General features: G+C 36.9%; 2 protein-coding genes across 3 annotated transcripts in view; both read left to right on the top strand.

Moving 5' to 3' along the window:
• The window catches only part of LOC114344837 (phosphatidylinositol 4,5-bisphosphate 3-kinase catalytic subunit beta isoform), a 998,515-nt gene that overhangs the window by 548,415 nt on the left and 429,273 nt on the right, over window positions 1-20,827 (top strand). The gene's annotated exons all lie outside the window — the stretch shown is intronic.
• The window catches only part of LOC126880240 (uncharacterized), a 183,131-nt gene continuing 164,710 nt past the window's right edge, over window positions 2,407-20,827 (top strand). The window contains exon 1 of one of the 2 annotated variants that reach the window (XM_050644011.1): window positions 2,407-4,236. In XM_050644011.1, coding sequence (XP_050499968.1) covers window positions 2,557-3,498 — 942 coding nt within the window. In that variant the 5' untranslated portion in view covers window positions 2,407-2,556 and the 3' untranslated portion in view covers window positions 3,499-4,236. Of the gene's footprint in view, window positions 4,237-5,632; window positions 8,488-20,827 lie in introns of those variants that run through there. The other variant, XM_050644012.1, reaches the window with a different exon arrangement.

The raw sequence follows: 20,827 nt of genomic DNA, 5'->3' as shown, positions 1-20,827 counted from the left end.
CTGGGACTTCTCCAAACAGACCATCTCCCGTATTATCAATACGTCCCTGAGAGTATGCTTGAGGATGGCAACTACAAGCTATACTGGGACCGCACTGTGCTCACAGACCAAACAGTGGCACATAATAGACCAGATCTCGTACTAGTTAATAAATTAACAAGACAAACAACACTAATTGATGTGGCGATACCTAACAACAATAATCTACGTAGTAAATTTACTGAAAAGATCGCCAAGTACAGAGATCTAGAAATTCAAATACGAAGGCAATGGAGAATGCAAAGTACCCAGACTATACCGATTATTATGTCTACTACTGGAGTCATTCCGAAGACCCTCCTCGAAAGCATAAAAAAGCTGGGTCTGAATGAACATCTTTATAAGACCATGCAGAAAGCTGTACTACTCGCGACGGCCAGATGCGTACGAAAATTTTTGGGAGATACACCTGCATTCCAAGTCACCTAGGGCTCGATAACACGGAAAGAGTCCCACCAGAGCTCAATCCTTTTGATACCGTAGGTATCTGGGATGAGTCAATTTTCCCCTTAGAGGGAGTGTGAGCCGTATGGCTAAATCTAATGATAATAATAACTGAAAACAATATCGAAACTGAAGATATCCCAATTAACCGGGGGCTTTTCCGGGGGGACTCTTTGAGTCCACTTTGGTTCTGCCTAGCAATGAACCCACTATCTCAGCTACTGAATTCCACTGACTCAGGCTTTAGCATCAAAAATAACAATGCTGTTGTAGCGAAGCTTAATCATTTGTTGTATATGGATGATTTAAAATTAATGGCTTCAACTCGAAAACACTTAGATCAGATGCTAAAAATTGTAGAAACCTTCTCTAATGATATTAGTATGAACTTCGGTCTAGACAAGTGCCGTATCTTAAATATAGTCAGAGGACACGTTCAGCCCGGTGGTTTCGATATGCAAAATGGCCAGAACATCGAGGCCATGGGTGAAAATGATGTGTATAAATATCTCGGTGTAAAGCAAGCGCGGAAAATTGACCATAAACAAATGAAAACCGAACTAACTTCTGAATTTGTACGAAGGGTAAGACAGCTTAATCGGTCATATCTCAATAGTAAAAATTTGTTTAAGGCATTAAATACGTACGCCTTTTCCGCGCTTAGCTACTCATTTGGTATTATCAAATGGTCAAAAACCGATATAGAAAGTCTTCAGCGGAAAGTAAGAACACTTCTCACAAAGGCACACAACCATCATCCTCGCAGTGCAGTAGAGAGAACAACATTACCGCGGTATCTAGGAGGAAGAGGACTTATGGACATAGGTGAGCAATTGGATAAACAAGTGGCTAACTTAAGAACTTATTTTCAGGCACAGGCTGAATCATCTACTTTACATCGTGCAATCTGCGCAGTAGATGACTCGACGCCGCTTAAACTGAGGGAACAAGAAATGCGCATAAACCACCTATCTAAGGACGAAAAAATGCGCACCTGGATGGGTAAACCACTGCATGGACGGTATCTCAATGAGGTCAACCAAGAATATGTCGACAGTAGAGCGTCGAACTATTGGTTGGTATCAGGAAAGATGTTTCCCGAGACAGAAGGTTTCCTACTTGCCATTCAGGATCAGGTTATTCCAACAAGAAATTACCTGAAGTATATTGTAAAAGATCCTCAGGTCCAAAACGACAAATGCCGATATGGATGTCAAGCTCAAGAATCCATCCAACATCTTACCGGGGGCTGCCAGGCGTTTGTCGGAACTGATTATAAAGAACGCCACGACTCAGTAGGAAAGATTCTCCACCAAGAACTAGCTAACAAACTTGGACTTCTCCAAACCGACCATCTTCCTTATTATCAATACGTCCCTGATAGAATGCTTGAAAACGACAACTACAAGCTATACTGGGATCGCACTGTGCTCACAGATCAAACAGTGGCACACAATAGACCGGATCTCATACTAGTTAATAAACTTACTAGGCAAACAACATTAATAGAGGTGGCGATACCTAACAACAATAATCTGCGTGTTAAGCACAACGAAAAGATCGCCAAGTATAGAGATCTCGAAATACAAATAAGGAGACAATGGAGAATGGAAAGTACCCAGACAATACCTATTATTCTTTCTACTACTGGAGTCATTCCAAAGAACCTCATAGAAAACATCAAAAAGCTGGGTCTAAATGAACATCTTTACAAGACTATGCAGAAAGCTGTGCTACTCTCGACCTCCAGATGCGTGAGAAAATTTTTGGGAGATACTCCGGCGTACCAAGTCACCTAGGGCTCGATAACACGGAAAGAGTCCCACCAGAGCTCAATCCTTTTGATACCCTAGGTATCTGGGATGAGTGAATTTTCCCCTTAGAGGGAGTGCGGGCCGTATGGCTAAATCTGGATAATAATAATAACCTGTGGGAGTTTTTTGTCAGTTCTTCTATCAGGCGCGGCCCCCTGCGAATGGGGGATGCTTTCTGGGTATTCGTAGCGCCAATACCCAGAGAGTAGCAGGAATACTTGCCGTGGAACAAAAACTGACACCTGGCAGTAGGTATAAAATGCACACCCATGAGAATGGGATTAATAATTTATGTTTAGGATCGCTGCCTGGGGATCGTCAGGGCACGTCTGGAGCCGGCGCTGGACGTGACAGCATGCGGGACGTCGGTGGCAGGGTGTTGAGGAGGCGGGCCCCTGTCATACAATCAGTTACAGCCCAACCACAACCACAACCACAAGCGAGCCAAACAACAACAAGAGCTCCACCCGCCGAAGGTGCTGCGCTGGATCATCAGCCGGCGCTCACTCAAGCGGGACGACCGAGGCAGCGCATGAAATGGACTGTGTCCATTAATGAAAACATTTTGCGCTTCTACTATAAGGTGACAAACCTCGGTCAAGAAACAATCGGCTACCGACAACAGCTGTATGCCGAATTTTGCAGGACATACCCAGATATTCAAGTATCGGAGCAACGAGTATCAGACCAATACCGGGTAATTATAAGAAACAGCCTTATCTCAGAGGCTAGACGCAATACCATCAGAAGCGAAGTCGAACGGGAGATTCAGAACGATGTTGTAATTGAAGATCAAGTCCCTGTTGAAGTTCATGAGCAGATTCCTGAGCTTGCCATACAAGAAACTCAACCTGACAATACAAAGCAGGAAAACAACGAGTTATGTGACAACCTAGTAAGCGAAATGGCACGTGCGGTACAGGAGTTTAATGGAACAAACCCACTGAGCAGACCACCGCTACCACGAATAAACTCTTGTAAGAAACTAGGTGCGCTGTTACAAATTGTGAACACTGAAGTCCTACCTAATTATGTCGCAGAAGCCCACACATTAGAATATTTGCACATGCTAATCTACTCTGCAGCAACAGCAATTGCTAATGTAATGGGCGTTAAGATCAGAACACGACGGGGTACTAATAACGAAAGAACTGGTCACAGAATTGCACCTTGGGAAAAAAGACTGCTCGGAAAGATTTAATTACTACGTAAGGATATTGGTATAGTCACAGAATACATACGAGGTGTAACAAGTAGAAAAGTCATCAGAAGAGCTGAAGAAATAATGCTGAGTACCGCAAGACACTCAAGATATGATCCAGAAAACAACACAGCCCATCAGTGTCTGGATACATTAAAACAAAAACTCTCCGTTTATTCAGGGCGACTAACAAGGTACAAAGTTAGTAACAACCGCAAAAGCGACAATGCTCTTTTTGAGAGTTCTGAGAAGGCGTTCTATCGAAAACTCAATTCCACTGTAGAACGTGTCGATAAGACTTACTAAAGCCAAGAAGAAATTCATGAGTTTTGTACCAACAAAAACACACAAAAACACCATCCAAAAAGTGCAGTAGAAAGAACGACATTACCGCGGAATTTAGGAGGAAGAGGACTTATGGATATAGGTGAGCAATTAGACAAACAAATTGCTAATTTAAGATCTTATTTTCAGATGCAGGCTGAAACATCTACTCTACATCGCGCTATCTGCGCAGTAGATGACACAACACCGATAAAACTGAGGGAAGCAGAAATGCGCATAAACCACCTTACTAAGGACGAAAAAGTGCGCGCCTGGATGGGTAAACCTCTGCACGGCCGACATCCCAATGAGGTCAGCCAAGATTATGTCGACAATATAGCGTCGAACTACTGGTTGACATCAGGAAAGATGTTCCCTGAAACGGAGGGTTCATTACTGGCCATTCAGGATCAGGTTATACCAACCAGAAATTACCTGAAATATATCATCAAAGACCCTCATGTTCAAAACGACAGATGCCGATATGGATGTCAAGCCCAAGAAACCATCCAACATCTTACAGGGGGCTGCCAGGCATTTGCTGCAACTGAGTACAAGGAACGGCATGACGCAGTGGGAAAAATCCTTCATCAGGAGATAGCTATCAAGCTGGGACTTCTTCAAACCGACCATCTTCCATATTATCAATACGTCCCTGAAAGTATGCTTGAGGATGGCAACTACAAGCTATACTGGGACCGCACTGTTCTCACAGACCAAACAGTGGCGCATAATAGACCAGATCTCGTATTAGTCAATAAATTAAACAACCCTCATTGATGTGGCGATTCCTAACAACAATAATCTACGTACTAAATTTACTGAAAAGATCGCCAAGTACAGAGATCTGGAAATGCAAATACGGAGACAATGGAGAATGCAAAGTACCCAGACGATACCGATTATTATGTCTACTACTGGAGTCATTCCGAAGACCCTCCTCGAAAGCATAAAAAAGCTGGGTCTTAATGAACATCTTTATAAGACCATGCAGAAAGCGGTACTACTCGCAACGGCCAGATGTGTATGAAAATTTTTGGGAGATACACCTGCATACCAAGTCACCTAGGGCTCGATAACACGGAAAGAGTCCCACCAGAGCTCAATCCTTTTGATACCGTAGGTATCTGGGATGAGTAAATTTTCCCCTTAGAGGGAGTGTGAGCCGTATGGCTAAATCTGGATAATAATAATAATAAGACAGACGATACCTATTGTTATGTCTACTACTGGAGTCATTCCGAAGACCCTCCTCGAAAGCATAAAAAAGCTGGGTCTCAATGAACATATTTATAAGACCATGCAGAAAGCTGTACTACTTGCGACGGCCAGAAGTGTAAGAAAATTTTTTAGAGATACACCTGCATTCCAAGTCACCTAGGGCTCGATAACACGGAAAGAGTCCCACCAGAGCTCAATCCTTTTGATACCGTAGGTATCTGGGATGAGTCAATTTTCCCCTCAGAGGGAGTGTGAGCCGTATGGCTAAATCTGGATAATAATAATAATAAGCCTGTGGGAGTTTTATGTCAGTTCTTCTATCAGGCGCGGCCCCCTGCGAATGGGGGATGCTTTCTGGGTATTCGTAGCGCCAATACCCAGAGAGTAGCAGGAATACTTGCCGTGGAACAAAAACTGACACCTGGCAGTAGGTATAAAATGCACACCCATGAGAATGGAGACTAATAGTTTATGTTTAGGGCCGCTGCCTGGGGATCGCCAGGGCACGTCTGGAGCCGACGCTGGACGTGACAGCATGCGGGACGTCGGTGGCAGGGTGTTGAGGAGGCGGGCCCCTGTCACACAAACAGCTACAGCCCAACAACAAGAACAACAACCACAAGCGAGCCAAACAACAGCAAGAGCTCCACCCGCCGAAGGTGCTGCGCTGGAACCTCAGCCGGCGCTCACTCAAGCGGGACGACCGAGGCAGCGCATTAAATGGACTGTGTCCATTAACGAAAGCATTTTGCGCTTCTATTATAAGGTGACAAACCTCGGTCAAGAAACGATCGGCTACAGACAACAGCTGTATGCCGAATTTTGCAGGGAGTACCCAGATATTCAAGTATCGGAGCAAAGAGTATCAGATCAATACCGGGTAATCGTAAGAAACAACCTTATCCCAGAGACTAGACGCAATACGATCAAAAGCGAAGTCGAACGAGAGATTAATAACTAAGAGCTAGTTTTAGATCAAGTCCCTAATGAAATCCTTGATGAGCAGATTCCTGAGATTCCCATACCAGAAACTCAACCTGACAATACACAGCAGGAAAACAACGAGTTGCGCGATAGTCTAGAGAACGAAATGGCTCGTGCCGTACAAGAGTTTAATGGAACAAATCCACTTAGCAGACCACCGCTACCACGAATAAACTCTTGTAAGAAACTAGGTGCCCTGTTACAAATTGTGAATACTGAAGTCCTACCCAATTATGTCGTAGAAGCCCACACATTGGACTACAGTGCAGCTACAGCAACGTACAATCTACTGTGCAGCTACAGCAATTGCCAATGTAATGGGCGTTAAGATCAGAACACGACGGGGTACTAATAACGGAAGGACTGGTAACAGAATTGCACCCTGGGAAAAAAGACTTCTCGGAAAAATCGAATTACTGCGTAGGGATATTGGTCAAGTCACGGAATATATAAGAGGTGTTACAAGTAGAAAGTCATTAAAAGAGCTGAAGAAATAATGCGGAGCACTGCAAGACACTCGAGATACGATCCAGAAAATAACACAGCCCAACAGTGTCTGGATACATTAAAACAAAAACTCTCCGTCTATTCAGGACGATTAAGAAGGTATAAAGTTAGCAACAACCGAAAATGTGACAATGCACTTTTTGAGAACTCTGAGAAGGCGTTCTACCGAAAACTCAATTCCACCGTAGAAAGTGTCGACAAGTCTTACCCAAGCCAAGAAGAAATTCATGAGTTTTGGGGAAATCAACTTTCCACACCAGCTGCTTTTAACAACAATGCTGGCTGGATAGAAGATACGACGCACAACTGTCACCACTACATCACTGCTAACTACGAACCATTCACGACTGAAGAAGTCTCAAATGTCATCAAAGAACTTCACAACTGGAAATCTCCTGGACCAGATGGAGTTCAGAACTTCTGGCTTAAAAAGTTTTGGAGTATTCATGAGTCCTTATCAACATTAATTAATCATGTTATTTCTAATCCACAGGAATTACCATCATTTCTAACTCAGGGAACTACTTATTTAATACCCAAGGATCAAAATAACACTCAAGATCCATCCAAGTACCGCCCAATTACTTGTCTTCCAACTTTGTATAAATTGGTCACATCCTGTGTAACCCGGCGTATCTACCAACACTGTGCTCTAAACAATATCATAGAGCCTCAACAGAAAGGATGCTCTAAGGGTTCCATGGGTTGCAAAGAACAGCTTATCATCGACTCAGCCATTTCTAACCAGGCATTCACTAAAAAAGGAACCTTTTTACTGCTTTTATTGACTATAAAAAGGCCTTTGATTCAGTACCGCATGAATGGCTAATAGATATATTGAAAATATACAAAGTAGATGATAACATAGTGACCTTTTTAAGGCATATAATGAGAGATTGGAAGACTAAAATTCACCTCCAAATACCTGGTGAAAACAATATCGAAACCGAAAATATCGCAATCAACCGGGGCCTATTTCAAGGAGACTCGTTGAGTCCATTGTGGTTCTGTTTAGCTTTGAACCCCCTCTCCCAGCTATTAAACTCCACTGACTCAGGTTTTGGCATTAAAAGCAATAATACTGTGGTAGCGAAGCTCAATCATCTGTTGTATATGGATGATTTGAAATTAATGGCTTCCACTCGAGAACACCTAAAAGAGATGCTAAAAACTGTAGAAACATTTTCTAATGATATTAGTATGCAGTTCGGTCTAGACAAGTGCCGTGTTTTGAATATAGTCAGAGGAAAGGTACAGCCCGGTGGTTTTGATATGCAAAATGGCCAGAACATCGAGGCCATGGGCGACAACGATATGTACAAATATCTTGGAGTAAAGCAGGCGCGGAAAATTGACCATAAGCAAATGAAAACTGAGATAACTACTGAGTTTATAAGAAGGGTAAAACAGCTGCTTCGTTCACAGCTTAACAGTAAAAATTTGTTTAAAGCACTAAACACCTACGCTTGTTCCGCACTTAGCTATTCATTTGGTATTATTAAGTGGACAAAAACGGATATAGAAAATTTTCAGCGAAAAGTACGAACACACCTCACAAAGGCACAAAAACACCACCCTAAAAGTGCAGTAGAACGAACGACATTACCCCGGTATTTAGGAGGAAGAGGACTTATGGATATAGGTGAGCAATTAGATAAACAAATTGCTAATTTAAGAACTTATTTTCAGATGCAGGCCGAGACATCTACTCTACATCGCGCTATCTGCGCAGTAGATGACACAACACCGATCAAACTGAGGGAAGCAGAACTGCGCATAAACCACCTTACTAAGGACGAAAAAGTGCGCGCCTGGATGGGTAAACCTTTGCACGGGCGACATCCCAATGAGGTCAGCCAAGATTATGTCGACAATATAGCGTCGAACTACTGGTTGACATCAGGAAAGATGTTCCCTGAAACGGAGGGTTCATTACTGGCCATTCAGGATCAGGTTATACCAACCAGAAACTACCTGAAATATATCATCAAAGACCCTCAGGTTCAAAACGACAGATGCCGATATGGATGTCAAGCCCAAGAAACCATCCAACATCTTACAGGGGGCTGCCAGGCATTTGCTGCAACTGAATACAAGGAACGGCATGACGCAGTGGGAAAAATCCTTCATCAAGAGATAGCTATCAAGCTGGGACTTCTCCAAACGGACCATCTCCCGTATTATCAATACGTCCCTGAGAGTATGCTTGAGGATGGCAACTACAAGCTATACTGGGACCGCACTGTGCTCACAGACCAAACAGTGTCACATAATAGACCAGATCTCGTACTAGTTAATAAATTAACAAGACAAACAACACTAATTGATGTGGCGATACCTAACAACAATAATCTACGTAGTAAATTCACTGAAAAGATCGCCAAGTACAGAGATCTAGAAATAAATACGAAGGCAATGGAGAATGCAAAGTACCCAGACGATACCTATTGTTATGTCTACTACTGGAGTCATTCCGAAGAACCTCCTCGAAAGCATAAAAAGGCTGGGTCTAAATGAACATCTTTACAAGACCATGCAGAAAGCTGTACTACTCACAACGGCCAGATGTGTACGAAAATTTTTGGGAGATACACCTGCATACCAAGTCACCTAGGGCTCGATAACACGGAAAGAGTCCCACCAGAGCTCAATCCTTTTGATACTGTAGGTATCTGGGATGAGTCAATTTTCCCCTTAGAGGGAGTGTGAGCCGTATGGCTAAATCTGATAATAATAATTCCAATTCTAATTACAAATATACAAACCGTGAAGGTCATAAGAGAGCGGTCCAAGTAAATTTAGCACAGAAAAAGAGTTGTGTTTTGTGTAAAGGCAATCATTATGTATTCAATTCCTCAAACTAGATACCAAAGGCAGATTAGGTAAAGTTAATGATTTAAAATTGTGTCACAATTGCCTAAGAATTGGGCACAGGGCTCAAGAGTGTACACTAAAACCGTGTTTGAAGTGTCATTTAAAACATAATTCCTTAATACGCTTTGATGCCATTCAACATGTATCAGTGGACTCTGACAACAATGCCCAGCCATGTGAAACATTAGTAAATAGTATACAGAATGTTAATATGCCACCAATGGTAACTCACCAGCTATCTGCACAAGCAGTAGATTTGCAAAATAAACAAGTTCTTTTGTCAACAGTTGTTTTTAATGTCAGGTCAAATGATAATAAATTAATACCATGTCGTGCGCTTCTAGACAGTGGCGCTCAGATAAATATGATAAGCGAGAACTTTTGTAAAAAATTAAATCTTTCATTGATTCCAACTAACCTTGCTGTTAGTGGTATAAACCAGGTAGTGTCAGTTATAACAAAGAAGTGCCAAATTTCTTTGTTGTCTAAGTTCAATAGCTTTAATATTACATCCATATTTTATGTTGTACCAGTCATTTCAAACCAAATTCCGTCAGCTAGTTTTGATACTTCAAGTTTTGTTATCCCATCTAATATTCAGCTATCTGATCCTTTATTTAATGAATCCACCAATGTTGATGCCATTATTGGTGCCAATTTATTCTGGGACCTCCTTATTGATGGCAAAATCAAGCTGGGAAAAGGTTTACCAAATTTGCAAAATACACGTTTAGGCTGGATTGTAAATGGAGTTGTTCCCTATGAGACAACGCGTGTGTCATGTAACTTTACCAGAGCCATCGCCGAAGATGACCAGTTAAAACATTTCTGGCAAATGGAAGAAATGCAAGATTCTACACCATGGTCGAAAGATGATGACGAATGTGAAGAAATATTTCAAAAAAGCACTACCAGGTCCGAAAGTGGCCAATTTGTAGTAAAACTTCCACTGAAGTTCTCTGCTGATTTGTTAGGAGACTCCTTAGATACTGCTGTCAGCAGATTTCTATTATTAGAAAAACGATTTACCAAAAATCCAGAACTTAGTGATTTATACCATGACTTTATTAAAGAATATCAAAACCTGGGACATATGGTTAAGGTCAATATGAAAAATATATTTTCTAAATCCTATTTTTTACCCCACCATGGAGTTTTAAAAGACACCAGTCTTACTACTAGACTCAGAGTAGTTTTTGATGGCTCCTGTCCTAGTACTTCTGGTTGGTCTATCAATGATCTTCAGTATACAGGACACAAAATTCAAAACGATATTTTTGACATTCTAGTACGATTTAGACAGTACACCCACGTTGTTTCTGCGGATGTGTCAAAAATGTACAGACAAGTAATGATACATGAAGAGGACCAAACCCTTCAACAAATTGTTTGGAGAGAAAATCCAGCTGATAGTCTTGACACATTTAAATTTACCGCAGTAACTTATGGACAAGAGGCAGCTCCATTCTTAGCCATGAGATGTATGCGCCAATTGACCCTAGACTTTCAATCTCAGTTTCCTTCAGCTGCAAAATCTGTGATACAAGACTTTTATGTAGATGATCTACTCACTGGATCAAATGACTTAGAAAAATTGCAATTGAGATGCAAAACCATTTTTAAAATATTGAAATCTGGAAATTTTATCTTAAGAAAATGAATTTCTAATACTCCTGATACCCTTGTTCACGTTGATAACAATGATATTTCCAATAATATCATTGATATTGAAAGCTCTGAGAGTGCCAGAACTCTTGGAATTCAATGGATGAGTCGCCAAGACCTCCTTTGTTATAAAATATCACTTTGTGAAATGCCTGTTTTATTTACTAAACGTCAAATTTTATCCATTATTTCTAAAATTTGGAATCCAATGGGTCTTCTCAGTCCAGTTATTATAATTGCCAAAATAATTATTCAAATATAGTTTTCTTAAATAAAAGGGACCGACTGCTGCGCCACCTAGAATAAATTATAATAATAAAAGTAATAGCAGGCAGATATTCAGTCCGGTACGGAAGAAAAATGACGTAACTGCAAATGTTGTAAATTCCTGTTTATTGCGCATTTAACTTCTAATCTAAAATACTATGTAAAGATGGTACAAAAAGACCGAACTGTAAAAATCTGCTGAGCCATTATAGGGTAGTTGCGTCGTTACTGAAATACGCGCTATGTAGACCTTGTTTCAGATGCATAATGACGCAACTGTAGATAGGGTTGAAAATGCGGCGATTAAATTAAGATAATGAAATTCGAACCAATATCGATGAAAATAAAAGCCATCGTTGTCAAAAAACAAACGCCACACCGATGCTCCTGGACGATTACTCTTCATTTAATCCCTATTGCCTTCCATATATATCTTGAAATCCATATTGTATATTAAGCATAATTTACATTCATTCAAGAGAAATTCTGATTTACATGCATACTCAACTAGGAATGCCAATCAGTTTGTTACTGTTGGTCACAAACTATCCAAATTTGAGAAGTCCACAGATTATGTGGGGGTCAGGCTATATAATCATCTTCCAAATGAAGTTAGATCTTTGCATCCGGTGAAATTCAAAAGAGTTGTGAAAAGTATACTATGTAAACATGCATTCTACAGTGTAGAAGAATACTTAGCAACTAGATTGCTGTTATGAGTTTCTGTCTAATATTAATAATTTTCATATTTATCAATGTACATTATGTTAAATCTAAAATTTAAGTGTATGTATAGGTATTTGATTATGTGTCTGTGACTATATTGTGTTGTATATCTGACGTGTATATCCATCTTTATGATGGCAGCTGTAAAGCTATACCAATAAAGTATTCTATTCTATTCTATTCTATTTTAAATATTTAAAAATCGTCTTCTGAAGAATTTTGCATTTTGCGGTTGCGTCATTCTTGCTCTGGACCGACGAATTTGTCCTCAAACAACTTCTTGGACCTTTTCTATATATGCTTAGTTTTTATTAAACATTCTAAGTTTTATAGTGTGGAGAAAGGTCAAAAATAGATTAATAATAGCATAGGAATGTTAAAATCATAATAATTTATAATTTATATGAACAAAAAAATATTAAGATAGAAAAGTAAGCCAAACGTTTTGTTTTTATTGTATCCCTATGAGCATTCGAGAATCTGGTCAAGTTTGGAGCGCTGTAAAACCTAGATAAATAAATAGAAATAAACACCTTTACACTGGAAATTGTTCGCTGAAAAACCTTCTACAAAATTGCTATAATGTTATTTTATTGTAAAATGAACTGAAAAAAAGTTATAACCTCCAAAAGGAAACTTGTTAAAAAATGTTTACTTATTTTTGCTTATATCTTTTTTGTTATTCACTTGACGATAAAAAGTAATAGAAATAAAATTGTAGAAAAGTTAATTTGCTAACTTTTATGTTTAATTAGATTTTCCGTACGGTTGTTAGTTTACGAGATATAGCGCGAAACCCCTTTGCACCCCTTTTCCAAGATGGCGGCCGGGGGACAAGGGTGGCGACCCCAAAAACTTGAACTTAAGCTTCTACTGAACCCTCCTACATATTAAAAAAATAAAATTGACTCCTCTAACAAATAATGCAAGGTACGGCCTAAAAAATGTAACATTTCAATGGACTAGTATAATATCTAGAGCTAGAGCAATGGTTTAAAAGTGCAATAAACAAAACATATAAGTTGATAAATATGACATATTATAGATAAAACTAATATGTTAGACTAAAACATGTGTCCAATGGTCTCGAAGATTGTCGAAGAATATGTTAGACTAAAACATGTGTCCAATTCTCTCTAAAAGTATTGTTGTACTACGACCATAGTTTAAGAGTAGAATGCCGAGTATAAAAAACCAACATAATAGTGGATAAATAGGACAGATACATAGATAAAACTAATATGTAAGACTAAAATGTGTGTCTAATGTATCAACAGCACGTACCTTAGGTGAATGTGTTTTTAGCAGTGTCTCCATTGTAGAATTATCTCGCTATCTAAAATTGCTAAAAGACCCTGACTTTGAGGTCGGTTATTTTGAAGATGGTTTCAGATATGGAAATACCGTTTTCAGATTTAGATATCTATTCTCGAAGGCGATAGTAGCTTTTGTTGGCATTCTATGCACGTATCGACAACGTTTCTGAAAGTCTCGGCAATATACTAGTCAAACGAAAAACATTTACGGAAATCTGGTGTCATTTAGTATTTGATTTTTAACACAGTCAAAACAGCTGTTACAGCGTTGCCACTTTTTATGTAGGAAATATATTGCATGTTTAGCTAAAATCTACTAAACCAAAAACTAAAATAGATTAAAATTTTATTAACTTATTTGTATATATAATTTAGGTTTTTTATATAATAAAAACAACAGCTAACTTAACTAGAAATTAATACAGTGATGAGCGTGCTAATAACCGGCAAAATAGCGCAAAAGATGAAAAACATATTAAATTGTGAGATAAAAAGAAATAAAACTAGTAGAGTTGTTAAATTTACCGATAGTAACATACAAATTGACATTATATTGATTGTTTCCCACCTTTAGACCTATCAGAGGAGTATGTCAACTAAAACTGTCACTGTGACAGTGGCATTTCTCAAATTCGTTCGATACGTCTAAAGGTGAGAAACAATCAATATAATGTCAATCTATAAGTTACTATCGCTAAATTTAACACCTTCACTAGGTTCATCTCTTTTTATCTCACAACTTAATATGTTTTCCATCTTTTGCGTTATTTTGCCGGTTATTAGTGCGCTCATCACTGTATAATGTAAAATTTTGTAAAAAAAGCAAACTTTTTTAAATTGTAACAGAAAACAAATGACTTAGGTACATACTTGTATTTAATTTTTATCAGTTCCATACTTAATATTTTTATATAATATTTTGTCATCCATTGATTTTAACATCTGCATATCTGGATCAAATTTGGTACAATTCCCAACCTCATTTTGGAGAAGGAAGCTTGCCGAGTACTTATTAATTAGGTATATTTACTGGGAGACATAATTCACATGCAACACTTCGTGACGACCATTTTATTAGACTACTTCAACTGTCAATATTGCCAACCTGATTTACATATACTTAGGGATCAGGATAGCTAACATTTCAATACCCCCTCTCAATTTATACAACATTTACATAAATAGTAAATTTGGATGAATTGTCGACTAAACAACAATCTTGACTCTAACCAAGTCTTGACAATAATTGAACTAAATGAAATCATAAAAACATACTTATACATCCTACATTACTCAGGTTACAACTCATACCTATATAGAAAAATATTCAAAAAATAACTTTCATTAACTCAAAAAATATTAACATGAGAATATGATAAAAAATAAAAAAAGCAAATAGATAATTCACATGAGTTGTGCCTAAAGTATAAAAGTACTAATCTATAAAAACTTTGAACATTCTTGAATTTTGATCAAAGTTCTGAGACATGAGAATATTTCATTTGAAGGAGCTTTAGGGAAAATATCAGCACAGTTTGATTTTGTATTTATGTACTGTAAAGTAATTACATTGTTTTCAATTAAATTTCGAATGAAATGATATTTTGTGTCTATATGCTTAGACCTTTTACCTTTAAATGAATTTGTTGCAATACATATAGCTCCCTGGTTATCTATATATAATATACTACCAGTTATTTTCTCGTTCAATAATTCTTCTGCTAAGTTTTTTGTGAACAATAACTCACAACATGTAACAGTTGATGAAATATATTCGGCCTCAGTACTGCTCAATGAAACAGTGCTCTGTTTCCTTGAATACCATGAAACTGGATTGTCTAGAAAATATACTATACCTCCTGACATGCTTTTTCTATCATTGACATTTGCTGCCCAATCTGAGTCTGAATATGCAAATATTAAAGGTTTTCTTTTTATATTTTTACTGTATATAAGACAGAAATTAATTGTATTTTTTAAATATCTAATAATACGTTTAGCAGCTTTCCATAATATATCATCAGGACAATCGAGAAATTGACTCAAATAAGAGATTGAAAACATTATGTCAGGGCGACTACCCAATGCAATATACATTAAGCTTCCAATTAATTGCCTATAAGGCACATTGACAGAGATTTGATTATCAGCATTAGTTTTGTCAACCTGAAAACCTGTTTCCATTGGTGTTTTGCTAACATTGCAATTCGTCATATTAAATTTCTCAATTATCTTATTGATTAAGGGTTTTTGAGAAATATACATTTTTACATCATTTTTATTTACAGAATATTCAAAATCAATACCCAAAAAGTTGTTTACACAACCGAGATTTTTTGCGTTAAACTCACTTTTTAAACTTTCAATAATTTTTTGAATCGAATCGCTATCTTCACCGCACAATAGGATATCATCGACCCATATACACATACACACATTTTTCTTTGTATAAACGCAACAGTCACTCTCCGCACTTTTAAAACCAATTTTGATTGCCCATTTGTTGAATCGTTGGTTCCAGCATTTGGGTGATTCTTTCAGTCCATATAAAGCCTTTTGTAGTTTGAGAACTTTGCTTTGTCGTTTATAACCCTTAGGACAATGAATATAAACATCATGTTGTAGCACTCCGTTGATGAACGCTGAAGGAATGTCTAATTGGTATACCTTCCAGTCGTTATTGAGAGCCAGTGATAATAAAATTCTTACACTTGCCATCTTAGCTACCGGTGAATATATATCTAAAAACACTTCTTCTTCATAACCCTTGGCGACTAAGCGAGCTTTTTTCGTGCCATCACTTTTTGTTTTAAATACCCATTTTGTATTTATGATTTGTTGATCATGAGGTATTTTTGTGGCTTCACTCCACGTGTTCATTTTTTCAAGACATTCTAGTTCTGTTTCTATTGCCTGCTTCCATTCATCTTCCTCTACTGCTTCTTCATAAGTTACTGGTGTTGATGTAACTAAGCAATATGCATAATAAAGTTCATAGTCTTTGAACTTCGAAGGTTGTTTTATTTCTCTATTGGAGGAAGTAATTTTGGTATTTTGTAAATTTACTGGTTTTTCATCTTGTGAATTAATTTCAGTAGTGTTTCTTAATGTTTGGACTGTACTTTCTTCATAATTTGTTTCAAATGTTTCCAATTCATTTTGGCTTGGTAAAATTTCCTCAACATTTTGATTATTCGACGATATTTCTGGAGAATATTTATACTGTGTTTCATCGAAAACAACATCTCTTGAAATTTTGATTTGCTTGGTCAGTGGATTCCAAATTCTATAACCAGCACCACTGTATCCAACCATTACACCTTTACTTGCTCTTGGTTCTAATTTACTTTGCTTTGGTAGGTTGTAGTACCACACTTTTGAACCAAAAATTCTGAGTTTAGACAAGTCAAGTCTGCCTAAGTATAATTCTGCTGGTACTTGTAATTCAATTGCTCGTGATCGAGTTCGATTAAGCTGATAAACAGCTGTTCTAACTGCTTCTCCCCACAAACTCTTTGGAAGATTTGTTTCTACAAACATTGCTCTTACTTTATCTAAAATAGTACGATTAAATCGTTCGGCTATACTATTCTGCTGAGGTGTGTACCCTGCAGTAAATTCTTGTACTATACCATGTTGTATACAATAGTTTTTAAAATATTTAGAAGACATCTCTCCACCTTTATCCATTCTTATTCTAGATACTCTCGTACCTTCTGCAGCTAATTTTTCAATATGATTAATAAGATGTGATTCGCTTTCGCTTTTTCTTGTCATTAAATATACAACACTAAAATGTGAGAAATCATCAATAATTGATAAGTAATACTTTTCACCAGAAAATGTGGGATCTTTGGATGGTCCCCAAGTATCAACATGTAAGAGTTCCCCAACTCTAGAGGATTTTTTGTATATAACTTCTTTAAAAGGTTGCCTTGTGGCTTTTCCTTGTTGACACGAGTCACATAGTTTATCTGAATAGGGAAGTCCCAACAATTGTAGTCCCCTTCTATTTACGTGTCCTAAACGTAAATGCCATAAGTCTTTATCGCTAAGCTTTGCTACTAAACTAGATTGAAAATTATTTAATTGAAAATTTGCAGCAAATAAGTTACTCTTATGTTTATAGCAAATAAGTTTAAAGTTCTTTTTTCTTATTTCAGCCTTATTTTCTTTAAATACTACTGTGAAACCTAAACTGTTTAGTTTACTGACTGATAATAAATTATATTCTAATTCATTTAAAATGAGAACATCAATGTTAATAGGAGTTTCATTGTAATAAACTTTTAATTTACCTTTTGTACGAGCCCTCATCACTCTTCCATCTGCTATTTTAATGCCAACAGGCTCAATTTCAATAATATTGCTTATAAATTGTTTATATTTATTGCTGCACATATTCTGTGATGCTCCAGAATCTATTATAAACGAAATTTGGCTGTCATCATTATTGAGATTTTCAGCTGGTAGGGCTGTGATAAAACTTACTTCGTCTTCGGCTACATGTATATTCTGTTTACCTTGTGTATCATTATTGGCTCTTCTGCCACGGGAATAGTCTCGAAAAAATCTACCTCGATTATTGTTACCTCTATAATTATTATTGTTTTTTCTGAAACAATTGGACACTAGATGGCCTTCAAGTCCACAAAATGAGCATCGGGGTTTTTTATTGTATTGCTTCGTATAAAAAGAGGATTCTTCACTTTCTTGTACATTATTTTTCAGCTTCAATTCTGCATCTAATAATTTTGCTTTAACGAAATCAACAGATAGTTTATCATTTGAAGTTTCTAGGACAGTAATAACAGTGTCAAAAGTATCTGTCATTGTCAACAAAAGGTGACATACCTTGTCATCTTCTTCGATTATAGTTCCAGTCGATTCAAGCTCTCGGATTAAAGAATCGAATTCAACGAAAAATTTTTGTAAATCGATACCTTGTTTATATTTCAACGTTAACAACTTTTTCCGCACATATAAACGAGAAAGAATACTTTTTCTTTCAAACACTTTTTCTAAACTTTTTATCATTTCGAATGCTGAGTCACAGTCACGAATATATTCTAAATGTTCATCTGTAATGCATGTGACAATGATCGATCTTGCTGTTGCATCATGCTTTTTATGTTGATTTTGCTCGTCTCTTGATAATTGTGTGAATTGCGTTGCAGTTACTTCAGTGGTAATAAAATCTTTAACACCTTTGGCATCTAGAAGATTGCCTAATCTAAATTTCCATGACGAAAAGTTCGTAGATGTTAATTGCGGATACAAACTCACGGTTGAATTCGCGCCATTTAAACCTTGGACTGCCATTTTTTTGCGGTCACTCGCAACACTGCCGGTCGGTATAAACAGCAACACTAAAAAACTTTACTTCTTATTGAATGTACTCTTGGCATGTAAAACTGGAGTCCATAACCTTTTGGAGAAGGAAGCTTGCCGAGTACTTATTAATTAGGTATATTTACTGGGAGACATAATTCACATGCAACACTTCGTGACGACCATTTTATTAGACTACTTCAACTGTCAATATTGCCAACCTGATTTACATATACTTAGGGATCAGGATAGCTAACATTTCAATACCTCATTCAGACTTTCTTTGGCAAATATTCTTGAAAATACATTTTTATTCAAAAGTTTATATATTCAATGGGAGCAAGAATAGGATATTACCTCCGAATTCTATCCTACTGCATGGATTTTAATGAATTTTTTTGCCTAGCCTCTACTTATCTCCTAATTCAAAGTCTACCCTATGCCGATGTGTGCTTTTATCTTGGGGTGGTTCCCACTCCTTCTGAGGGGTGGAAAATTTTTTGGTTAAAATTATCACGGAATTCGCTAGAGAACCTAATTCTAAGCAAAAACTGTTCTATAATTTTTTTTTTTGAAAACTCAATTACTTTTTGAGTTATTCGTGGTTGAAAATTGGCCATTTTCATTGAAACATAATTCCTTTTCGAACAGTTTTTTGCGAATACCTTAAAAACTATGCATCTAACTAAAAAAACTGTATTCAACATTTTTGTAAGTTATAAAAAACAAAGAGACACTTGCCTCCATAACTCTTCTAGTTATAATACAAAAAGAGATATGGTAGATGAAAATAGTTTGTTTATTACATTAAAACTAAGCGAGATATGCTGCAAACAAAATTGATAACTAATGTGTTTTAAGAAAAAATGAAAAGTAATTTTAACCCCCCTCCACCAAAATGTAAATGCATCGTTTTCCTTCTACAATACCTTTTACTATAGTGTTATTTCTATGTTTAGAAAGTTGGACGGGTTTAAAATGAATGGTTTTTGAAAAAAAAACGATCAAATTATAGATAGCATTTTTAAATTTTCTTAAAAATCTTCTTTTTTTCCATGTAACTTGAAAATGATAAGAGATACAGTAATGAAAAATAAAAAGGAAATTTTTAACTCAAAAAACCCTACATTTTTGTGGGATATCTTTTTTTCGTATCTCTTATCATTTTCGAGTTACATGGAGAAAGAGAAGATTTTTAAGAAAATTTAAAAATGCGCGCTATAATTTGATCTTATTTTTTTCAAAAACAATTAATTTTAAACCAGTCAACTTTTTGAACATATAAATAACACTATAATATAAAGTATTGTGGAAGGAAAACGATGTATTTAAATTCTGATGGATGATGGGTTAAATATACTTCTCATTTCTTCTTAAAATACAAGTCATCAACTTGTTTGCAGAATATCTCGCTTAGTTTGAATCTAATCGACATTTAGGGTATACCATTTTAAAGGTATTTTCAAGCACTATAAAAGTTGTAAGTATCATTATACACCTATAATCGACCGTTTCTCTGTTATTTCAAGTTGAATACACCGATTTGAGCATGCATCAAAAAAACAAACTCTTCTTACCTACCATATCCCTCTTTCTATTTTAACTATAAGATTTATGAAGAAACGAATCTCTTTGTTTTTTTATAACCTACAGAAATATTTTATATAGTTTTTTTGTTAGATGCATAGTTTTTAAGGTATTCACAAAAATCCGTCCGAAAAGGTGTCATTTTTCAATGAAAATGGCCAATTTTCAACTACGAATACCTCAAAAAGTATTGAGTTTTTTCAAAAAATAATTATAGAACAGTTTTTGTTTAAAATTAGGTTCTCTAGCCTCTTCCGTGGCTATTTTAACCAAAAAATTTTTCACTCCCGAGAAGGGGTGGGAAACACACCCAAGATAAAAGCGCACATCGGCATAGAGTAGACTTTTTTTCATGAGCTATTCCCTACTTACTGTGAAAATATCAAGTAAATCGATGTAATAGGATGGAATTCGGAGTCAAATCCCCTTATTGACTGCCCTATTATTGCGATCATCAGTTTTAATACGGGTAGAAAGGGAAAAATTTATTTCTAATTTTAGAAAACGCAAAGCATTTTTTACAAAGT

The sequence above is a fragment of the Diabrotica virgifera genome, chromosome 2 (genome assembly GCF_917563875.1).
Source record: "Diabrotica virgifera virgifera chromosome 2, PGI_DIABVI_V3a".
Taxonomy (NCBI): domain Eukaryota; kingdom Metazoa; phylum Arthropoda; class Insecta; order Coleoptera; family Chrysomelidae; genus Diabrotica; species Diabrotica virgifera.
The sequence above is the reverse complement of the archived record's forward strand: the minus strand, read 5'-3'. Positions and strand labels throughout refer to the sequence as shown.